This window comes from Natrix helvetica (genome assembly GCF_964273705.1).
Source record: "Natrix helvetica genome assembly, chromosome: 9".
NCBI classification, from domain to species: Eukaryota; Metazoa; Chordata; class Lepidosauria; order Squamata; family Natricidae; genus Natrix; species Natrix helvetica.
The window spans coordinates 2,932,902-2,955,759 of NC_138560.1; the positions used below are offsets into that span (position 1 = coordinate 2,932,902).

Below are 22,858 nucleotides of genomic sequence, written 5' to 3' on the forward strand. Positions count from 1 at the left end.
GGTGCTTTCCAACTCTGTTATATCGTCACTCAATCAGAATAAAGCTGGGAGGGACCTTGGAGGTCTTCTAGTCCAACCCCCTGCTCAAGCAGGAGATCCTATAACATTTCAGACAAGTGACTGTCCAGTCTCTTCTTAAAAACCTCCAATGATGGAACAGCCAATAACTTCTGACAGCAAGCCGTTCCATTCGCTAATTGTCCTCCCTGTTAGGAAGTTTCTCCTTAATTCCAAGTTGCTTCTCTCCTTGATTCGTTTCTTGTCCTGTCCTCTGGTGCTTTGGAAAATATGTTGACCCCTCTCCTGTTTGCAGCAGCCCTTCAAATGCTGGAATCCTGCTACCGTGTCATCCTAATCCTTCTTTTCTCTAGATAAGGCAAACCCAAATCCTGCAACCATTGTTTTCAATGTTAATATCTGTTAGCTCTTGTCCTCAGCATTTTTCTTCTGCGGAAAACCAGAAAGCTACAGACTTCGGACAGTCTTTGCCAAGGAAGTCCAGCATCCGGGTAGCAAATCCCAAATGCTGAGGACACCTGAAGGGGAAAAAAACGTAACACCACTAACAGCACGATAGCAAAATAAATAAATACATAAAACTTTGCAGCCATCGCCCTCCCAAGCATTGAAAGGGGGCTTCTAACGGCTACGCCAGATAAGGGCATCCTTTGTGGCTTTCCAGCTAAGCAGGAGAAAGACAAGCTTTCAAAAATAAAAGGCAGCCTAATTGTCCCGGGAAGGAGCCCCCTCGCAATCCGGGGTGGGGTGGGGGACGCTTTTAGCCCTGCTGTGAACTTTTTAGAGGAGCCCTACTGGAATCACTTCCCCCTGTAAAGGTTAGCCTGTAATCCCATTTTGCTGCACCAGGAGCTGTGAGACCGCAAAGACCCAGAGGCTGCCCTCGTCTCAGGATAACAAAGGAGTGAGTATCCCTTTGCAGCCTTTGTTTTATCTCCCTGTTAAGGATGGCAAGGGAATCTGGGGTGCCAATTCGGTTGCCTTTGGTCCTTGGAAACTTTTCGCCTTGCCGTTCACACTCCCAAAAGCTGCCTTTGACGCATTTGGGGGGAATGTTTTAACGGGAAGGAGGCGGGATGGGCAGAGTGGAATTCCAGCAGCAGAAAATTCACCTGTCTCTAAGGAACCTTTTGGCTTTCCTGATGGATGGATGGATCCGGCGTGTGTGTGTGTCGGCAAGATTGGGTTGAGCCCCTGGTGGGAATTAAAACCTAATTCGCCTTGCCTCCCTCGGGATTCAAGTAGGTGCGTTTTGAAGCATCTCTTCGGCTATCGGATGAAATTGGTAACGGTGAAATTGATGTCATTGGAGAGCTCGATACAGGCAAAATAATGCATTCAAATTTGCATCCTCGTTTTAAATTGCTGTCCCAAACAAGCCCGCTGTTGGCACAAGCACAATATGCGTTTATTTATTTATTTTCTTCTTAGGTGGTTGCAGCAGCATACAGAATTTTTTTTTGAGGCAAGTGTGCAACAGATAACAACATCGTGGAGAACGATGGGGGTTGGAATCTGCCCCAGGGAAAGCTGCCCCAGCAATATGGGGCTGCAAGCTTGAATGGAATAAATCTTGTGCGATTCTGAGATTGCAAGAAGCAAGCGATGAAATAAATTGTCTCATTAATAAAATATATTAAACATACATTATGTTTTATGTATGTGTGTGTATGTGTGTATATGTGTGTGTGTGTGTGTGTGTGGTATTTGTGCTGATAAATAAATAACCACAAATTTATTTATTTATTTGTGAAGCCATAAATAAATAAATAAATAAACAAATAAATAAACAAATAAATAAATAAATAAATTGGGCATACCAGGGGTTGTAACACAAATACACACACACACACACATATATATACATACACACACACACACACACATACATACATATTACTGTAATTATAATGTACATTATAATACATATATATAAGCCAGCCATGCTAAATAGACAGACTTTTTTAAAAAAACCAAAAAAAATCTGGGACAAAGAGATTTCTAAACAGTTTGGTGGTATTAATAGTCTATCTCGGAAAAGGGTATCTGATCTTGCTGACTTAATAATTAAAAGCTGGCTGGGGAATTCTGGGAGTTGAAGTCCAAACGTCTTCAAGCTACCAAGGCTGAGAGGCACAGCATTAAATCTGATTTCTGAATTGTCCTCTAATATAATTAATAAAAGATCCTCACCCTTACCAGGACACTATGATGTTTTAAGTGATGGGTGTTGTAGTCAACAGCATAAGAACATTAAGTAGAACAAGGATATTTTTTTTCAGGGTGAAATGAGGGTGTAAAAACCAATATAATGCAATTGACCAATCTCTTATCATTTTATATGTCAACCTTTTATATTAGCACTGGATTACAGGCCTGTGGCTTGTCCCAAACCAAAATATGCAAAGATTCTGCTAAGAAGGTCCCAATCTTGTATAAATCCGTCATTTTTCATTTCGTTCTCCTGCAAGGTGAATTGTGTGGAGTTATTTAGCCCCGTAGCTCTTGAGGAAGTCACTATGCGAAAAAGCATGAAGATTGGATTCGCGTATTGTTTCTGATCCTCTTTTGCCCTTTTTCTCCCCCTCTTGATCCTCACTTTAAGACCGCAATGGAAGATGTGAGTTCCAAAAGGGTCAGCAACTTCTTGCAGAAATGTGTCAAGCTTGAGGAGACTGATGGGGAGCCCCCACCCAAGGAGATCTTGGAAGTTCAAAGTCTCCCTCTACTCGCTCCATCCTATCCTCAGACAGTGCAAGGTATGAGAATTTCTCCAGGAATCGCTGCACCTAGAACGGTGTTTTTTCAACCTTAGGACTTCAACTCCCAGAATTCCCCAGGCAGCAACTCTGGGTGTTGCTCTCTTTAAGTAGAATTATTCATGTATTTCTCTATTTATTGATTAGGGTTTTTTCCCCTCCCTTTACGACTTTGTAAATAAGTCAAGGTGGCAAACATACCTAATACTCTTTCCTCCTCCTACTTTTGCCACAATAATTCTATGAGATTAGTCGAGCTCAGAGAGAGAGAGTGAATGGCCCAAAGTCACCCAGCTGGCTTTCATGCCTAAAGCGGGACTAGAACTCACCATCTCCTGGTGATTTGCCCAAAGTCACCCAGCTGGCTTTCATGCCAAAAGTGGCACTAGAACTCACCATCACCTGGTGATTGGTTCAAAGTCACCCAGCTGGCTTTCATGCCTACAGTGGGACTGGAACTCCCAGTCTCCTGGTGATTGGTCCAAAGTCACCCAGCTGGCTTTCATGTTTAAAGCAGGACTAGAACTCATCATCTCCTGGTGATTGATCCAAAGTCACCCAGCGGGCTTTCACGCCTAAGGCAGAGTAGTGATTTCTAGACCAGCCCCTTAACCACTAAACCGACACCCTGGCAATTTGTAAAGGACAAGAGTGATTGTATCGTAGAAACTGGGAATGCACCTAAGATAAGAATTGTCATGAGATCCAAGTAGCCGAATAATAAAAAGTGATGTCAGTCTTGGACGATGGTGCTCCCTCTTCCCAATCCTTTGATATGTGGCCCATTCAACTATGTTGAACCACAAATGTTGGGGTTACTATGTCCTCTCCCCTTCCATTTTGACAGAGGAGATTTCAATGGTTTTCAATACTTGTGCAGTGCCAGCCAATCTGGGCCCCTGTGCCAGGAGGCGGCGCGAGAAAGGCAACGGCCACGACGGGACCAGCACGTCTCTCTACGTCGACCGCCGGAAGTCCAAAGTGTGGAACTACTACACCAAGCTGGGCGACGCCTACGTGGAATGCAACGTCTGCAAGAAGCAGCTCTCCTTCCACAACAGCACCACCACCATGAGGGAACACCTGGTGCGCAAGCACAGCATCCGCGACACCCTCCTCTCGCAGCTGAAGGACGACCAGGTGCCGGAGCCCGACTACGTGGCTCAGGAGAGCGCCATCAAGAGATTTCGCCAGCTGACCCCCGAGAGCAACAATCCCTACCACGCGGGGGTGACCTGCACCGAACCCAGGACGGACGTGATTCTGGAGCTGGTGTTAGAGATGATCTTCCGGGACCTGCATCCCCTGTCCGTAGTGAAAGACAAAGGTTTCGGCCTTCTCATTGGCTACTTAGAACCCACCTTCGTGCTCCCGTCCCCTGTGCAGCTCTCTAGCATGCTGTGGCATCGATACAACGTCGTCAAGCAGCACTTAGAACATTACTTGCAGACCGCTCAGTCAATTGTCATCTGCGCCGAGTTCTGGCTGTCTCACCCCAACCAAAGGTACCTGACCATCGTGACGAATTTCATTGATGGAGAGTGGCGGCGGGCCAGGTGCATCCTAGAAACCCAGCAGGTGCACGAGAACAAAGCGGAGAGCAACCTGGGAGAGCGGCTGTATGCGGCCCTCACAGACTTCGGCTTGTCCAACAAATCGGTCTTCTGCATGATGCACGACAGCCTGCAGGGTCTGGAGGCCCACGGGTCCCAGCTGAAATGCGGCTACGGCTGGACCAGTCTGTGCTGCGCGGCTCACCTGCTGCACCTTTGCGTCAAGGCCGGCCTCGAGGCAGAGCAGGTGCAGGAAGCGCTGGCCACGGCTCGGAGCCTTGTCCGTTACTTCCAGCAAGACGCCAAGGCGACTTGCTCCCTCAACAGCAAACTGGAAGCCATCAACAAGACCAAGCTGAAGTTGGTGACGGACACCGGGGCTCGGTGGATAACCACCATCGAGATGTGCGAGTGCCTGCTGGACCTCAAGTGGGCCGTCATGTCCGTTTTGGAGGAGCATCCCAAGGGGCCGTCAGCGGTCCAGAATTTGGCCGATCACCAGTGGAAGCTCTTGCAGGACCTGGTGCCCGTGATGAGGACGCTTAAGATCGCCACGTCCTTCTTGCGAGAAGAGCAGAACTTCTCCATCTCCTCCCTGATGCCTTGCATCCACGGCATCATCACCGCCATCGGGCAGCAGTCCGAAGAAGCCAGCGGCGTCATCAAAACGGTGGTCAACAACATCAGAGGGGAACTCACCCAGCGTTGGGGTATTTTGGAGGAGAATAAGTTGCTGGAGAGCCCGGCGGTGATCGCGTCGTTCCTAGACCCTCGGTTCAAGGAGATGAGATTCCTCAGCCCAGGTCTACGGAGCGAGTTGCACAAGAAGGTCAAGGCCATGTTGTCCCAGTTCTTCAACCCTCAGACCCCGCCGACCAACCCCTTCTGGGTGCCCAATGCTGACTACAAAGCAGAGGTGAGCGAATCCGCCAGCCAGCTGGCTGCTCCTAAGGACAGAGGTTCAGGCGGACAACCTCAGAGTATGTATGACATCCTTCTGGGGAAAGACCCAACGGAGAGCATGCCCGAGATCCATCAACAGCTGGAGAACTACATCGTGGAGCCTCTTTGCAAGCGAAGCACTAACCCTTTGGATTGGTGGAAGAGCAACGAACACCGGTTCCCTTCGGTGGCTCGGTTAGCCCGGCAATATTTAGCTATACCGGTGACAGTCGTGCCGCCGGATCAGGCCTTTGCTGCGAGTGAAAGTGCGCTGGGGCACCGGAGAGGCGTGCTGGCTCCCGAAAACCTGGACCAAATTCTTTTCTTGCACCAAAATTTTGACTTTTTAGAATCGATGCGAAACGCAAACGAGAATCTGAGTAAGTCTGGGCACAGCCAGTACTGAATAATTAAAAAAAAAAAACCAGGCGTGGGAAGAGCATAAAAATCAGCGTATCCTGATGCAGCCAATACACCGGGAAGGGAAGGAGGGAGGAAGAGGACAATCAGTTTTAGAAAAAAAAGGATTAAAAGATGATTTTCAGGTCACTTTAGTCAAACTGGAATCGGGGATGAGCTCATCCTTCGGTTTAAAAACCAGTTTGCCTCCTGCCTAAGCTTTCCCTATAGTGTAGATCAGTGTTTCTCAATCTTGGCGACTTTAAGTCTTGTGGACTTCAACTCCCAGAATCCCCCAGCCAGCACAACAGTTCATTTAGTGACAGTTCAAAGTTACGACAACACTGAAAAAAGCGACTTACGACCGTTTTTCACCCTTACGACCGTTGCAGCATCCCCATGGTCACCTGAACAAAATCCAGACAAGTGGTTGATATTTACAACCGTCCTGGGGTTACGTGATCTGCATTTGCAAGCTTTCAACAAGCAAAGTATGTGGGAAATCCAGATTCCCTTAACAACCGTGTTGCTAACTTAACAAATGCTATGGTTCGCTTGAATCCCACCACTGCTCGGTAGGATGTGAACAGCTCAAACGCAGCCCTAACTGAATTAAGAAGCAAGAGTAATACAACACAATAGCAGAGTTGGAAGGGACCTTGGAGGTCTTCTAGTCCAACCCCCTGCTTAGGCAGGAAACTTTATACCGTTTCAGACAAATGACTATCCAACATCTTCTTAAAGACTTCCAGTGTTGGGGCATTCACAACTTCTGGAGGCAAGCTGTTCCACTGATTAATTGTTCTAACTGTCAGAAAATTTCTCCTTAATTCTAAGATGCTTCTCTCCTTGATTAGTTTCCACCCATTGCTTCTTGTTCTGCCCTCAGGTGCCTTGGAGAATAGCTTGACTCCCTCTTCTTTGTGGCAACCCCTGAGATATTGGAAGACTGCTATCATGTCTCCCCTGGTCCTTCTTTTCATCAAACTAGACCTACCCAGTTCCTGCAACCATTCCTATGTTTTAGTCTCCAATCCTCTAATCCTCTTTGTTGCTCTTCTCTGCACTCTTTTTAGAGTCTCCACATCTTTTCTACATCGTGGCAACCAAAACTGAATGCAGTATTCCAAGTGTGGCCTTCCCAAGGCCTTATAAAGTGGTATTAACCCTTCACGTGATCTTGATTCTATCCCTCTGTTGATGTAGCCTAGAACTGTGTTGGCTTTTGTGGCAGCTGCTGCACACGGCTGGCTCCTGTTTAAATGGTTGTCCACTAGGACTCCAAGGTCCCTTTCACAGTTACTACTGTTGAGCAAGGTACCACCTATACTGTCCCTGTGCATTTTGTTTTTCTTGCCTAAATGTAGAACCTGACTCTTTTCACCATTGAATTTTATTTTGTTAGATAGTGCCCAATGTTCAAGTTTGTCAGTAGCTTTATAGGAGCGCAGGAGGAAAGGAAAGCAAACTCATGGAAACCAATAGGTGAAGATGTGCAACCACCAATTGCGGTTAGTGCCTGAAATCAAACAATAATTTATAAAATGCCAGGATATATGCCTGCTTTTCAAAGTGTTTCATTTTAAATAGAACGCCCTGGAGGAACCTGGGTTTTGTTGCCATCCGTAAGACACGTGCTGGCTATATTGCAAGTCATAATAATGGCCTCTCGCTTTGAAAAGGTTCATAGAGATAAAACTCATAGTGCTTATTTATTCTATTTTAATCCTGTTTAGCAAGTAATCAGATGCAAAGCTAGGTGTTCTGAGCGAGGCTTCCCAAGAGCCTGAACAAACTTCTTGTCCTGACAAAAAACCCTTTTATTAGTTTACTGTGAATTCTGCTCATTCACATCCAGCAAAGCCTTTCAAGGGAGGATTTACGGTCACAGACCTTATTTGGATTGGAGAGCTGCCAGGCTGATATCCGCAAAATTTGGCAAGGAGCCTCGGAGAGTCACAAACCAATTAATTGAACTTATTGTCTCCTGCAAATTCCACTCCCCTTATGGGAAAAAATGGTTTAGTAGTCATCATTTTTGGTACTCATTGTGCCCCCCCCCCGAAAGAATTAACAATGAGTGCCAAGATACCACTGTATCTGGCAGGGAGGAGTAAACCACATTCCCTTAACCAGGATTAACAAAATTAATTTAGGATGATGTTCCATACTTTGTTTCCTCTTTCCTATATGGGCTTGTCAATAAACCGAAAGGAGGTTAACAAGATAAGCACCCAGTCTATTCACCGAGGTGAATAGATTCAGTGGATAAAATAAAGAAAATAATTCAGTTTATCTGTCTAGTGTTGTTACTGGGCAGTGCTGAGCTTTATGTAAAATTATATTGACTATGTACGCGAAGACGCCTAGAAAAATACAGGTAGTCCTTGACATACAACAGTTCATTTAGTGACCATTCAAAGTTACAACGGCACTGTGGTTGGATCCGGCCCACGAGGCCATCCTGGAGAATGTAAGGGGCCGGCCGTGTCACTTCAGCTCAGTCTACCCAATGGGAAGAGGAAACATGGCAGTAGTTTGGGGAGTGGCGTCAAGCTGGCCACCCCCACCCAGTTGTCCATGCCCAGTGAGTGGCGTCAAGCTGGCCACGCCCACCCAGTTGTCCATGCCCAGTGAGTGGCGTCAAGCTGGCCACACCCACCCAGTTGTCCATGCCCAGTGAGTGGCGTCAAGCTGGCCATGCCCACCCAGTTGTCCACTCCTCCCCCCACCCCCAAGGTCAACCGCAGCCCTGATGCATCCCTCAATATAAATTGAGTTTGACATACCTGCTCCAGACTTTTGTTTCCTGGTCTAGTCTACCTGGTAGGGTAATGGATTCTGATCAACACACAACAACAGAGTCCCCCATTCTCTCTGGATTTCCGATCATTTGGATCGGAGCTAGCTAACCAAAGAATAAATCCAGAAAGCTGTTTGCAAGTTTTTTGGTTGCAAAACCCAATTTAATAACCAACGCTGAGGGCATATAAAATAACAAGAACAGATCACTTCGGCACTATAGGGTGAATCAAAAAGCAGTTGTACAATATCCGTCACAGAAAAAGATACGAAATACAATGGCAATTTCTCACTGATCGGTCTACTTTATCCTCCTTCAAAATAAAAATAGTAATATTAACAGAACTCTACAAGACACAGCTGGGGAGGGATGGGGGGGAGGGGAGAGAGAGAGAGAGAGAAAGAGAAAGAGAGAATTAGAGTATCATAACATTTAAACTGAACAAGATATGCAACAAAATACGCTAGGCAGAGGATGTGATTTGCAAGTTTAAATCAACTTGTTAAAATTACCTGTTAAGGTTATACCTTCAAATCTGGAAGTTAATCCTCTGAAATCAGCCCGTTTCGTACGGAGCCCCCATAAAACCCGTCTAGTTCGGAGGATTACGTTCCAGAAAACCATTCTTAAAACACGCCCGATCAGAAGATCTTGCCATGCTTAATAAACATACTTCTAAGTCTTTGTATCTCAAATTTAATGCAGTCTTAATTCGTGAAGTCACATAGGATGGAATAGGAATATATCCGATGCAATAGAATGTTGAGTTTTTTAAAGAAATTTAATCTGTACTGGCACAGAAACTCCCCCCCCCCCCAAATACCTTTAATACAAAGGGTTAAAGCTGACATCGTTAAGTTGATCTGTGAGATGCTGTTATTCTCTTTTTGTTTCTATTCGGTGAATGCTTCTTGGAAGAGAGATGATAGGGGAGTCTCTTTGTGTTAAAATATACGCAACAAACTGCTGGAATCAACAGTAGTTCGACCATCTTCGTTTTCCCCTTATTTCTTGTAAATTTTACGAGTCTCCCTATGCCTGTTTGTCACAGTGAATTCCCTGTCTTCCCCTTTGTCAGCTTGTCTTAGAGCAGGGGTCCCCAAACTTGGCAACTTTTAAGACTTGTGGACTTCAACTCCCAGTGGGATTTTGGGAGTTAAAATCCACAAGTCTTAAAAGTTGCCAAGTTTGAAGACCTCTGTCCTAGAGTGGAACGCAGAAGCTGAAGACATGATCGTGTCAAACCGTACGGTGAATTTAGCTACTTGTAATGAAGGATGGAGGAGGGTGGGGTTCTTAAAATTCTTAAGGGCACCCCTGTGCCATCCAGGATGTCAACTCCTGGCCTTCAATACGATAGTAGAGGGGTGAATGAACTTTGCAGGTGTTAAGCTGGCCTCTCCCTTGCTAACTCAAACCCAGGTATGTCAAAACTCGTCTTTATCTATTGTGGGAGTGTTAAAACATAATTTTTACAAGAAACCTGATTTTTTTCTTGCGCCCCCCCCCTCCCCTGGCATCTGGTAGTTTTAACAGCATTCTTACCCCTGAAACTGCTCCTTCCCAGTTTTACCACTGGAGGAAATTCATGTCCAAGTTTTTCTCTTCCTTCTTTGGTTCGTTTTTCAAGTGCTTTATGGGCCACTTAATTTTTATCATTGGTTCCATTTGTTCCTGGAGTCGATGGCGCTTCATGTGGGCATTCCGACTTTTTATCTTGTCAAACACCCTAGTAGTAGACCAGAGGCAGCACTCTTCAGTTGTACAGTTCTATCCCTCTTTTTCTCCCTCCTTCTCTCTCCCTCCCACCTTCCCTCTCTCCCTTTCTATCTCCTTCCTCCTTCCCTCTCTCCCTTCCTCCTTCCCTTTCCTATCTCTCTCTCCCTCCTTCCCTCTTTCTCCTTCCCTTTCTCCCTTCCTCCCTCTTTCCCTACCTTCCTCCTTCCCTCTCCCTTTCTCTCTCCTTCCCCATCTCTCCTTCCCTCCTTCCCTCTCTCTCCCTCCCTTCCTCCTACCCTCTCCCTTTTTCTCTCCTTCCCTATCTCTCCCTCCCTCTTTCTCCTTCCCTCTCTCTTCCTCTTTCCCTCCCTCCTTCCCTCTCCCTTTCTCTCTCCTTCCCTTTCTCCTTCCCTCTCTCTCTTCCTCTTTCCCTCCCTCCTTCCCTCTCCCTTTCTCTCTCCTTCCCTCTTTCTCCTTCCCTCTCTCCCTCCCTCCTTCCCTCTTCCTCCCTCTTTCCCTTCCTCTCCCTCCCTTCCTCCTTCCCTCTCCCTTGCTCTCTCCCTTATCTCTCCCTCCCTCCTTCCCTCTCTCCCTTCCTCCCTCTCCCTTCCCTTTCTCCTTCTCTCCCTTTCTCTCCGTCCTTATCTCTCCCTCCCTCCTTCCCTCTCTCCCTTCCTCCCTTCTCCCTCCCTTTCTCGCCTTCTCTCTCCTTTCCTCCTTCCCTCTCTCTCCCTCCCCCCCCCCCATAAACACACAGAAGCAATTATTATCAGCCAGTGTAAGCGAACACTAGTAAACGGTGCCAGATACATGGCAAATGTAGCACCACTTCTGCATGAGCTGCACTGGTTACCGGTGTGTTTCGGAGTGCAATGCAAGGCTCTGGTGGTTACTTTTTAAAGCCTTGCATGGCTTGGGACTGTGGTGCCTGAGGGGTCACCTTTGCCCAAGACCCTCTGCTCACCCAACCAGATCGAGAGGAAGGGCCATGCTGCAGATCCCGTCGGCCACAGAATGTCGGGGACTAGACTTCTCCATGGAACATCCTCCCTTCGGAAATTAAGAGTGGCTCCAACCCTGTTAAGCCTTTTTTTTAAGGTCCTAAAACCCTGGATGAGTTCTGGAGTTTGAGATGCTGAACCTGCTAGGTTTCCCCGCTGTATGGTTAACTGGCCAATTGTCTTGGCTGTTCTGTATATTTATTTTGGATATCTTTATTGTTTTAAAATGTTTTTAGCATTCCAAATGTGATGTGTTTTTTTAAAAAAATGATAAGCCGCCCAAAGTCATTGACAAAGACGGGAGGCTGTAGAATGAATGAATGAATGAATGAATGAATGAATGAATGAATGAATGAATGAATGAATGAATGAATCATCATCCCTTGCAGGGTGGAGTCTGGGCAACTGAATGGAGCTAAGTGTTTACTGGCCAGATGCCCTTCCCTGTCGCCAATGCGGAGTTACATTCAACAGATATATTTTCTATGTGCGCAGAGAGAGAAATATCTGCCTCTACCTAGGAGCAAACTCAAAGGCTCCTGATTGTGAGGAGAGAGCCACTGCACTACTGGAATGAATGAATGAATGAAAATAAAAGTAAACATAAAATAATATAAAATGAAGCAGGTTCTCTCTTTGCTCCAGCTTTTTCTAATGCGCATGGACCAACGGCCATCAGAGGAAGGCAAAGCTTTCTGAGAGGCCGCAGCAAATGAGCCCACAGATAAAACATGGAAGCGGGGAACTCCTTCGGAGATTAAGCATCGTAACCGAACACGACCGTAAAACATCAAAGAGCACAAATAAACGGGCGTACTACCTGGCACACTCCTTACAAGGGAAGACCCCCTGGCCGCTTGTGCTTCTGGGGGCATCTGGAACGTCCTTTTGGCTGCTGGCTGGACTGAAGGCACCAGGCGTTGCCTCTTTGTAATTTCTCGATTTCGGCTTGTTCTCCTGTTCAGGGAGGTGGCAGTACCGTTTCTTGGGGCTGCATACCATCTGCAAATCATGGAACATCCACACGTTGGTTTGATTACAATTCACTCAATTTCCCAATGACCAAAAGCTACTTGAGCCATGAAAAGCCCCATCGTCCCAAACTGTCAGTCAGTCACAGTAGAAATCAAGAGGTCCCCAAACCTGGCAACTTTTAAGACTAGTGGACTTCCAACTCCCATGCTGGCTGGAGAATTCTAGGAGTTGGAAGGCCACAAGTCTTAAAAGTTGCCAGGTTTGAAGATCTCTGCAGTAGATCAATACAATAAACCCTAAAAAGCCATGTGAAAAACAGAAATGAAGACTGCACCTGCCATCATTATGTACAATACTCTTTTAACTTATGGACCTTAGTTGAGCCTGCAATTAGGATAGAATAAGAATAGGAATAGAATGGAATGGCATGGAATAGAATAGAAAAGCAGAGTTGGAAGGGACCTTGGAGGTCTTCTAGTCCAACCCCCTGCTTAGGCAGGAAACCCTACACCACTTCAAATGATTATCTAATCTCTTCTTTAAAATTTCCAGTGTTGGAGCATTCACAACTTCTGGAGGCAAGTTGTTCCACTGATTAATTGTTCTCACTGTCAGGAAGTTTCTCCTTAGTTCTAAGTTGCTTCTTTCCTTGATTAGTTTCCACCCATTGCTTCTTGTTCTGCCCTCAGGTGCCTTGGAGAATAGGTTGACTCCCTCTTCTTTGAAGCAACCCCTGAGATAGTGGAACACTGCTATCATGTCAATCTTAGTCTTTCTTTTCATAAGACTAGACATACCCAGTTCCAGCAACCGTTCTTCCAATGTTTCAGCCTCCAGTCCCCTAATCCTCTTGGCTGCTCTTTCTCTGTGCTCCTTCAATTTTGTTTATATTTGGAGTAGGGTTCTAGGACAGGGATTGGATCCCTGAAAGCCTCCGTTTTTATTTTAAGGATCAAAATAAAATCAATTCGCCAGCCATTTTGGGAAAGTGCAAAGTGCAATCTTCAAATGGGTACAGTACAGCCGCTTCTAATTCATGAGGCAGTCCGTCCTTAACAGTTTATGAGGAGCCCATGGAGCCATAAAGGAGCTGCAACAACTTTTAACCTGAAAATCAACAAGCTGCAACGGTGTGGAAAGAACCACTTTCTAGATTGCAAAATACAAACACGGAAAAAATACCACGGATTTTTACAGAACAAATATTTATTCCGACAGCTTCACGAAAGGGAAATCAGAATCGGATCAGGGAAATCTCCTGCAGGACCCTGAAAATTAGCTGCGTGAATTCTGTGTTTTCTAAAGTAAGCAGTGGATATGGTGCAAGGAAGCGGGGGGGGGGGGGTGTAGCTTTTTAAAAAAATCCATCTCCTAAATCTCAGCTGTTGTTCCTAACCAACTTTTCAATCTTGCTCTACCTTTTCTTCCTCCAATTCCATCTCATCCTGCTTGGTCCTGGGTCTCTTTTCTCCCACCTGCGCTCGGGTGCAGTCAAATTTGAGTATTTTTTTCCAGCTGTAGTAGTATTCGACACACTGAGAAACGGTCTTAGTTTGTATCTATTGAAGGAGGAGGAAAGAAAAAAAATCATTTCAATATGGGCAAAACAGAAGGAACCGTTCTGACCTGGGCTTCCCCAAAAAGCAGGAGGCAGAGTCCTGGTCCCAGCAAAATCCCTTTTATTAAACGAATGTGTGTCATTCCCATTCAGCCAAGGCCTGGCAAACAGTCTTTCAAAGGAATATTTATGACTACAGACCTTATCTAACTTGGAAAGCTGCCATGTAATTTTTTTTTCCAAATGAGGTGCTGTGCAAGGAAAGGCTGGGCACAGAGTCTCTGAGATTCACGGACAGATCTTCACACTCCTGAAAGGAATCTAATGACCGAATGAATGAAATGTTTCCTGCAAAAGCCCCCTTTCCTTTCGCTCCTCTTTTATTTCCTATGGGAGGGGCCATTCAACGTCCACCTGTGGCTTTTCTCCCAAGTCTACCCTGATTTCTGAGTTCTTTTCTTCTGGCAACTCTGCGCATGCGCACACTGGAACAGACTCCAGCTGTTCCTCTGCCTCACTGCTGTCTAGCTCCATAGGCATCTGATCACTGTCAGATGGCCCTGGCCCCCTCTCTACCTCTGACACAGAGCCCTCGTCCGAGCCTTCCCCAGCCTCCAGGACTGGCCCATGTCTCTCCCCAACCTCCTCACTGTCTGACTCTGGCTGCTGTCAGGCCACAATAGGAATTCTTTTAAACAGTTCAATAAAGATGTAGATGCTGCCTTTAGAAGGGTGCAAGATCAGATTTAAGATTCAGGTACAGAAAGTCCTCAACGTATGACCACAACGGAGCCCAAAATTTCCACTATTAAGCGAGACCATTTTACGACCCTTCTTTTCACAGTTTTTTTTTTTTTAGTGCATAATAAACATTGTGTTGTCAGGGTATTCAATTTGCTTAACAATACATATTACTAAATTCTTAATCTCCACCCTTTTTTTCCCAACCACTGATAAAATAGATTCCATATTTGATAATATTCTGTATCTTCTTTCTGTTTCATTTCTAATGTCAGTCTGTCCATTTGTGCACACTCTAATATCTTAGTCATTTCTTCATCTCATGGTGTTTCTTCATTTTTCCAGGATTGCAATCCTCGCTGCTGTCAAAACGTGTGATATTCATACTTTTCCTATCAAGTTCTGCTGATATTATACCTAGTAAAAATAGTTCAGGTTTAAAATCTACATGCTTTTCTATCATCTTTTCTAGCTATGTATGTATTTTTTCCCCAAAAGTTTCTTGCTTTGTCACAAGTCCACCACATACGATCGGTTGTTCCCATTTTTTGATTACATTTCCAACATTTGCTAGACATATTTTTAAAGTGTGAAAAAAATGGTCGTCGGTCACTTTTTTTCATTGCCGTTATAACTCTGAACGGTCACTGAATGAACAGTTGTAAGTCAAGGAGTACAACTTAGGATAAAAGTGACCTCAACTGCTCAGTGTAAAATGAGCCACTGGGCTGTGTGCCCTGAGAACAATGGATTGTAAAGGGAACAGAAGAGCTGGGATATTCAAAACAAAGGATGTATTTTTGAAAGAGGAAATGAAAGCGCTCCTTTTGTGGAAAGGCCCACCTTCTTTTGTATGAGGTAGAAGTCCTTTTTGTGCAAGGCAAAAGATTTCTTGAACAACTGCTTCTCAGCAGGCGTCCACAGATGTGAACCTGGAATACCAACAAGAAACAAATGAGCAATAGAAGCAATCTGCTTAACAAAATTAACCTCTTTGTTGCCTCCCTTTGGCTTATTTTGGTCTCCTGAGGAAAACCGCCTTTCTTAGCGAGTTTATTGATACCTCTGAAAAACTCAAGAGCCTGTTTCCCTTTATTAATTAACATTTAACGGCCACACAGGTGAACTAACCAAGGCACATTTCCCAATAAAGGATACACAACATTAGACGTATTTCCTATCACAGTAGTGGACAAAATGTCCAATTTTCCACAAAATTTAAATTTAAATCAACAGTTAACTGACATCCCTTTTTATTATTGCCTAACTCCTAATTTTTAAACCTTGAAGCTTCTTTTCTTCCAAGGACTTACTTGCCAAATATCACTGACTTTACAATGAGTGCCCAAACTGTAATTTTCCATTTTGCATTTTTAAGAACGGCATTCTTTCCTCCCATCAAATGAAGGATGGTGGGAAAAGGGCAAGGAACTTAACAAGATTTCCAAAGGGTACAACCCCCTCTATCCCCAAAGAATGACATCCTAGAAGAAAACAGAGATGGGCTCACTGCACAACCTCACTGCTCCAGCTGCTAAATTTCACTGCTCCTCACTGCTCCTCACTGCTCCAGCTGCTAAATTTAAATATCTACCGCTACTGCTGTTCTGTTAGGGTCAACAGAACAACGAAGCTCAGAAACTCCCCCTCCACAACCACCACAAGCCAATCGACCACAACGGTGTGTTCTGGCTGACTGCACAGCCCCACTGCTCCAGCGGCTGGATTTAAACATCTGAACCCCATGGCTGTGTACCCTGACCAACGGAGGTAATCTTCTTTTACCTGAGTAATGGTAGTTAGCCAGAGGATGGCCAGGAGGCTTCTGGGGCCCTTGGAGTAACATCATCTCCAGTGCTTCCTAGAATTGGGTTTAGAGAAGACCATGGTTAACTCTACTTGTCAAGGAGAAAGAGCCGGGGAAATCTTAAATGATATGGGTGTATGGACTATGCCAGGGATGGCCAACCTTTTTGGCACCCAATGCCCAAACCGGAATGCATGTGCATATATGTGCACATGCCAGAGCACCGGAAACCCAAAGACCAGCTGGCCGGGGCACGCATCACTTTTCTTTTACTGTTTTTGGCCATTTTCCAGGCCATTTTCAGGCTGTTTTTTGCCCCCCAAAATGGCCCAGAAACAGCCTGAAAACAGCCCGGAAAATGGCTCTGAAAATGACCTGAAAACAGCCCAGAAAATGGCCCAGAAATGGCCTAAAAACAGCCCGGAAAATGGCCCAGAAACAGCCTGAAAACAGCCTGGAAAATGGGCCAGAAACAGCCTAAAAAGAGCCAGGAAAATAGCTCTGAAAACGACCTGAAAACAGTCCAGAAATGGCCTAAAAACAGCCCGGAAAATGGCCCAGAAACAGCCTGAAAATAGCCCAGAAAATGGCTCAGAAAGGGCCTGAAAACAGCCTGGAAAATGGCACAGAAACAGCCTAAAAAGAACCAGGAAAATAGCTCTGAAAACAGCTGGAAAACGGCTTGAAAACAACCCAGAAAAAGGCTTGAAATGAAAACGGGCTTATTTTTTGTCAAAAAACCGGCATGGATAGTCTTTAGGAAGTCTATAGAGTGCTGCTGGGGGGTTAAAATTGAGCAAAACATGGCCCGTTTCGTGCTCATTTCTGCCCTCCCCAGCCCCCAGGAGCTCTCTGAAAGCCTCCTAAAGGCTCTGCACGGCCTTTTTGGTGAAGGGGGAGCGGCTTCGGGAGGCCAAAAATGCTGTATTCAGTGTATAAGACACACCCAGATTTTCAGCCTCTTTTTTGAGGGAAAAAGGTGCGTCTTATACTCTGAAAAATACGGTAGCTCCCCCCCCCCCCCTTTCTTTCCAGTTCAGCTGGATATCCCACTGCAGCATCTTACCAAAATGTTTCCTTGGGCTTCGTGCAGACAATGTATGGCTAGCTCTAAATTGGTCCCTCCGCCTGGCATCGCGCTGGAGCAGGCCAACTTTAGCAGATCTGCCACTGCAAGAGAGAATTCGTTTTAAAAAGGATTTGTTTAAGCCAGGGGTGTCCAAACTTGGGAACTTTAAGACTTGTGGACTTCAACTCCCAGAATTCCCCAGCCAGCCATGGAGTTGAAGACCACAAGTCTTAAAGTTCCCAAGTTTGGACACCCCTGGTTTAAGCTCTTCTGCTCAGCAGGGACTGCAACAACACAAGTACACAGGCAGTCCTCGGCTCACAACAGTTGGCTTGGTGATCGCTCAAAGTTACAACAGCTGCCGAAAACAGCGAGTTACCACTGTTTTTTCCACGCTTGCCGCATTCCCCGCCATCACGTGATCAAAACCCCCACGCTTGGCACCTGACTCACGTTTATGACGGTTGCGGTGTCCCGTGGTCAAGCGACCCCCCCCCTTTTGCAACCTTCTGATCAAGCAGAAGCCAGATGCACTTAACAACCGTGTTTCCTAACTTAGCGGTTGTAGCGAATCGCTTAACAACTGTGGCAAGAAAGGTTGTAAAGTGGGCCCAAGCTCACGTAACAACTTAGCGACGGAAATTCTGGGGCTCAACTGCGGTCGTAAGTCGAGGACTCCCTGGAGAAGTCAAAGAAGAGTGCGCAAGTGGGGCGGGAAGAGCCTCAAAGAGGAGGAAAACCTGTCCTTGCACCTCTCTTCTGGGTCTCCTTGTTGGTGACGATGTCGCCCCAGGGCTTCCAGACCAGGGAGGCTGGGTGCTTATAGTCCTCTAGAGTTGATCTGTCTTGGAGATCGGGTATATTTGCCTGGAATCGGCTTCCAATGTTAATGTGCCTGAAACGACAGTAAGAAGAGATGTGGAACAGTGTCGTTTATTTCTTTTCTTTTTTTTTTAAAAAAAAAAGCATGAACGAGGAGGTAACTGTTGAAAAGGAAAAAGAAGAAGAAAAATGGATGCTTGTATAAAGAGTGTCTCTGCGCAGCCTTAGAAGGGAGAATTTCTCCAGCTCTGTTTCCTGAAACTGACCTAAACTCTAAGGAACCCTTAGCACAGCGGTTCTCAAATAGTGGGGCGCGCCCCCCTGGGGGGGCGCGAGGCTCCGTAAAGGGGGGCGCGAAGGCTCCCTTTCCATCTGGGTGCAACGGCGGCGAAGGCGTGGGTGAGGCATAATATATCCCGCCTGGAAGTGGCAGCACTTCGGACTGTGGATTTTCATTGGAGCCGCGGGCTGGAGCTGTGCAAGAAGCCTGCTCGGGCGGGGGTGGGAGGGAGGGAAGCATGGGACCGCCCGTCTTCGCCACCGCGTAGCTCGCCTCCCCGCTAGCAGCTCCACCGCCAGCATTCCGTCTGGAAGCTCCACCGCAACAGCCGCTGTTGGGGAAGGGACAAAGGGGCGGCGGTCGCCCGATCTTGCCACCGCTACCCCTTCGCCCCTGGTAACGGCGACTGTTGTGCTGCTGCTTCCAGCTGGGATGCTGGAGGAGCTGCTGGCAGGGAGGGAGGGAAGAAGGGCAGAAGGGAGGTGGAAGGAAGGAAAGAAAAGCAGACACGCCGGAGGGAAAGAGGAAAGAAGGCAAGCAGGCAGGAAGGAGGCAGAAGGAAGGAGGGAAGAATGGAACTGGAAGGGAGGCAGGGAAGGAGGGAGGGAGAAAGGAAGGATAGGAGGATAGGGAAAGAGGAAAGAAGGCAGGCAGGCAGAAGGGAGGGAGGTGCAAGGAAGGAAGAAAGCATAGATAAGCAGGAGGGAAAGAAGGCAGGCAGGCAGGAGGAAAGAGGAAGGAGGGAACTGGAAGGGAGGCAGGGAAGGAGGGAGGGAGAAAGGAAGGATAGGAGGATAGGGAAAGAGGAAAGAAGGCAGGCAGGCAGAAGGGAGGGAGGTGCAAGGAAGGAAGGAAGCATAGATAAGCAGGAGGGAAAGAAGGCAGGCAGGCAGGAGGAAAGAGGAAGGAAGGAACTGGAAGGGAGGCAGGGAAGGAGGGAGGGAGAAAGGAAGGATAGGAGGATAGGGAAAGAGGAAAGAAGGCAGGCAGGCAGAAGGGAGGGAGGTGCAAGGAAGGAAGGAAGCATAGATAAGCAGGAGGGAAAGAAGGCAGGCAGGCAGGGGGAAAGAGGAAGGAGGGAACTGGAAGGGAGGCAGGAAGGAAGGGAAGGAGGAAGGGAGGGTGGAAGGAAGGATAGACAAGTAAGAGGGAAAGAGGAAAGAAAGCATGTGACTACGGTGGGAGACGAGGAAAGACCGGTGTGCTATGTTATGCAGAGGTGTACTTATAACAATTTTATAGACAAATGATACTATTTACAGTCGCGCAGGGGGGGGGGGGCGAAATGTTTTCTTCTTCCTAGTGGGGGCATGACAGAAAATAATTGAGAAGCACTGCCTTAGCAGGAAAGGGGGGGGGGGAATAGGCACCTCTTGAGTTTGCTGGATCTAGAAACAATTTTACCGCTGTTGTTTAATACCTGATTTAGTATCCGCCAGTGCTTGATCAAAGATGGAAGACAGTGCAACCAGTGGTGAAATTCAAAAAATTTCCCTACCAGTTCTGTGGGCGTGGCTTGATGGACATGCGACCGGGTGGGCGTGGCTTGGTGGTCATGTGACCAGGTGACGTGGCTGCACAACTGGTTCACCCGCCATGCAAAAGCAGCTGGGCTTCACACAAAACGGCCCCTGCAGCAAGCGGGAACCTCACAGAGTCGCAGAGAGCTCAAAAACAAACGATCCCACCTGACACAAAAATAACACAAAACCTGCACCGCTGACTCACACACAATGCAAAAGCAGCTGGACTTCACACAACACGGCCCCTGCAACAAGCGGGAAGCTCACGGATAATCGGGCACAATAGGTAGTAAAAAAAAATGCTAAAAAAAAGTTCCGGCACAGCTGATTGTTGCACAGCTGATCATTGGAACTTTTAAAAAAACTTTTTAAAGCATTTTTTCTACTACCGGTTCAGGCGAATAGGTAGTAAAAAAATGCTTTAAAAGTTTTTTTTTTTTTAAAAGCACAGCTGATTGTCTTTCTTTTCAATTGTGCCCTCAAGTTTGTCCTTTGTTTTTGCAAATCACCTTCTGAGGCTAAAAGAATAAAAACATGTGGATAAATTAAATAGCCAAGAGACGATTTGAGCACACAGAAGAAAGAAAATGGAAGAATAGTTACGACAGTCAAAATATTGTGCTTGCTAAGCGACACGTCACTAAAAAAGAGAGAACACGAGGTGTTATTGCACCCACTGATGTCACTTACGGTTCTATGTTAATTTTGGTCGTATCTTTCACAAGGGAGAATAAAAGGGCTCCATCCATTCCATCTGAAAATAAAAGCACAAGTTAGAAACAAAGTCAACGTTTATGAAACCTCTCTCTTCTCTTTATCATTGTCAACTGCAACCTCAGCAGCAGGACGAAGGACTGGACCCAGTTAGTGGTTTCTTCTATTTTTCACTGCTCTTTTACAGGTTTAATCACAAACCTTTCAAAAAAAAAACCCCACAACTTTTTTTTTAAACCCCAAAAGGGCAAAAATGGAGATAAAAATGCAGCTGTTTGGTGAGGATAGACCATTTTCAATGGTTTATTTTTTTAAATAAAATTTATCTTACCACAGGGTAACTCTTTATCAATAACTATGATAAATAAAGACAGAACTATACTCTTTTGTTGGTGGGGGAGGCTGATTGGAAGCAGGAAGAGGAGAAAGAAAGAAAGAAAGAAAGAAAGAAAGAAAGAAAGAAAGAAAGAAAGAAAGAAAGAAAGAAAGAAGAAAGAGGTAAAAGGGAGGGAAGGAAGGAGAGAGAGAAAGACAGACAGATGAAGGAAGAAAGAAAGGAGGGAGAGAGGGAGAGAAGATACAAATAGTGGATTTATTTTACATTGGGCAGCTTTATACAAATCTCCCAGAGGAGGAGTGCTGGGTAATTACCTAAAACGGAGGTGTACATGGAGACAGGAGTGGGATTGGTAGAAGTAGAGCAGAGGGTGTTGAAGTAGAGGCCGGAGCCCTCGCGAATGGGGCTGAGCATGGGGGGAGGTGTGTACGGAGAGCACTGCATTAAGCCTTGAAGAAAATGGTCCATGAGGAAGACAGGTGAGCGAAGGTTACTCTGGTAGCATCCTCCAGTCCCAGGCTGAATCTCATTCCCAGCAGGGGAAGGAGGTGGGATGAGCAGGGATTTTGGGTGAGCTCGCTTCTTCTTCTTCTTGGGGGGCATGCCTTCCTGGAGATCTTTATCATCCTGGCTTTCCTTCTCGTTAACCTGATCCAAAAGAAATGGAGCCAAAGACTAGATTTAGATTGATGGACTGGAAAAGAAAAAAAAATGAAGGCGGCCTGCACAGTTGTGTATCCTTAAAAGGAATACTGCATCTTTGTCCCAACTATTCAAGATATTAAAGACCACCTAGAATCCCACTGCAGGGATCCTGCAATTATAGGATCTAGTCCAACCTCGGCTTGGTTTCTCTAGAATCCACTCTACCCAGGTTGTCTCTTACGCTATCAAAGAGCTTTGACTTAAGAACCTTCTTCTATTTTTTCCCCCTTTTTTAATGACCCCGTAATCTCTTGCACCAGGGTGGAGTCAGGGTGACTTGAGTGGAGCTGAGCATTTACTGGCCGGATGCCCTTCCTGACACCTACACGGAGTTCACAGCAGGCATTTTCTCTTTGTGCCCAGAGAGAGAAATATCTGCTGCTACCTAGGATCGAACTCACAGCCTCCTGATAGTTGAGGTGAGAGCTCAACGACGAGGTCACTACACCCCCTCTAAGACGTTTCTCCTATGTTTAATTAAAATCATTTTCCTAACCAGTTTTATGCTAGTCATTGCTGCTCTTTGGAATAACAGAAAATAAATCTGCCTCACCTTTTACGATGTGTCTTAAAATTATTTTATTTGTATCTCCCGCCTGTATTATTTTTATAAATAAGCCAAAGCGGTGAACATATTCAACACACTGTCCTCCACCTATTTTCCCTAACAACAACCCTGTGAGGTGGGTTGGGTTGAGAGAGAGAGTGGCCCTAATTAACCCAGGCGGGTTTCATGTACACCCTAAGGCGGGACTAGAAGTCACCGTCTCCTGATGATTGGCCCAAAGTTACCCAGCTGGCTTTCACGGCTAAGGCGGGACTTGAACTCGCAATTTCCTGCTTTCTAGCTTGGTGCCTTAAGACCAAACTGGCAAATTATGTTTCTTTCGCAAACATATCCAAACCATCAGACTTGGTTTTCTCTCCCCCCCCCTTCCCGCCCCAACCAATCCTGCTAACCAAAGATTTTACAGGTATTAGCCTAACCAAGACAAATAACAATCAAGATCTACCCACAGTACCAAATATATCAGGTTTGATACCATATTAAATGTTATCTCCCCCAGGGAATCCTAGGAATTGGAGCCTGTCAAGAGACATTCAGAAAATCCGTTATCTCTACCGCCTGCCCC

The 22,858-nt window shown here is 46.1% G+C and overlaps 2 protein-coding genes across 6 annotated transcripts in view; one reads left to right on the forward strand and one right to left on the reverse strand.

Annotated features, from left to right (window-relative positions):
- The first annotated feature begins 222 nt into the window (after positions 1-222).
- On the forward strand, positions 223-8,005 carry LOC309396981 (E3 SUMO-protein ligase ZBED1-like). Its single transcript, XM_081962631.1, has 3 exons — positions 223-922; positions 2,624-2,777; positions 3,625-8,005. The coding sequence occupies exons 2-3, from the start codon at positions 2,630-2,632 to the stop codon at positions 5,676-5,678; spliced, it is 2,202 nt and encodes a 733-aa protein (XP_081818757.1). The 5' UTR covers positions 223-922; positions 2,624-2,629; the 3' UTR covers positions 5,679-8,005.
- Positions 8,000-22,858, reverse strand: part of ZNF541 (zinc finger protein 541) — a 32,373-nt gene continuing 17,514 nt past the window's right edge. For 4 of the 5 annotated variants that reach the window (XM_081962626.1, XM_081962627.1, XM_081962624.1 and 1 more), the window contains 9 exons: positions 21,335-21,668; positions 20,660-20,723; positions 18,097-18,239; positions 17,342-17,445; positions 16,254-16,329; positions 15,312-15,400; positions 13,588-13,728; positions 12,015-12,196; positions 9,975-10,203 (listed from right to left, as the gene is read on the reverse strand). In XM_081962626.1, the coding sequence (XP_081818752.1) occupies positions 10,044-10,203; positions 12,015-12,196; positions 13,588-13,728; positions 15,312-15,400; positions 16,254-16,329; positions 17,342-17,445; positions 18,097-18,239; positions 20,660-20,723; positions 21,335-21,668 (1,293 nt within the window). In that variant the 3' untranslated portion in view covers positions 9,975-10,043. Of the gene's footprint in view, positions 8,834-9,974; positions 10,204-12,014; positions 12,197-13,587; positions 13,729-15,311; positions 15,401-16,253; positions 16,330-17,341; positions 17,446-18,096; positions 18,240-20,659; positions 20,724-21,334; positions 21,669-22,858 lie in introns of those variants that run through there. The other variant, XM_081962625.1, reaches the window with a different exon arrangement.

Bases quoted from the DNA above. Each gene is read 5' to 3' on its own strand.
- LOC309396981 (XM_081962631.1), top strand. From the start codon at position 2,630: ATGGAAGATGTGAGTTCCAAAAGGGTCAGCAACTTCTTGCAGAAATGT. The intron at 2,778-3,624 runs GTATGAGAATTT...CCATTTTGACAG, and splicing joins CTATCCTCAGACAGTGCAAG to AGGAGATTTCAATGGTTTTC.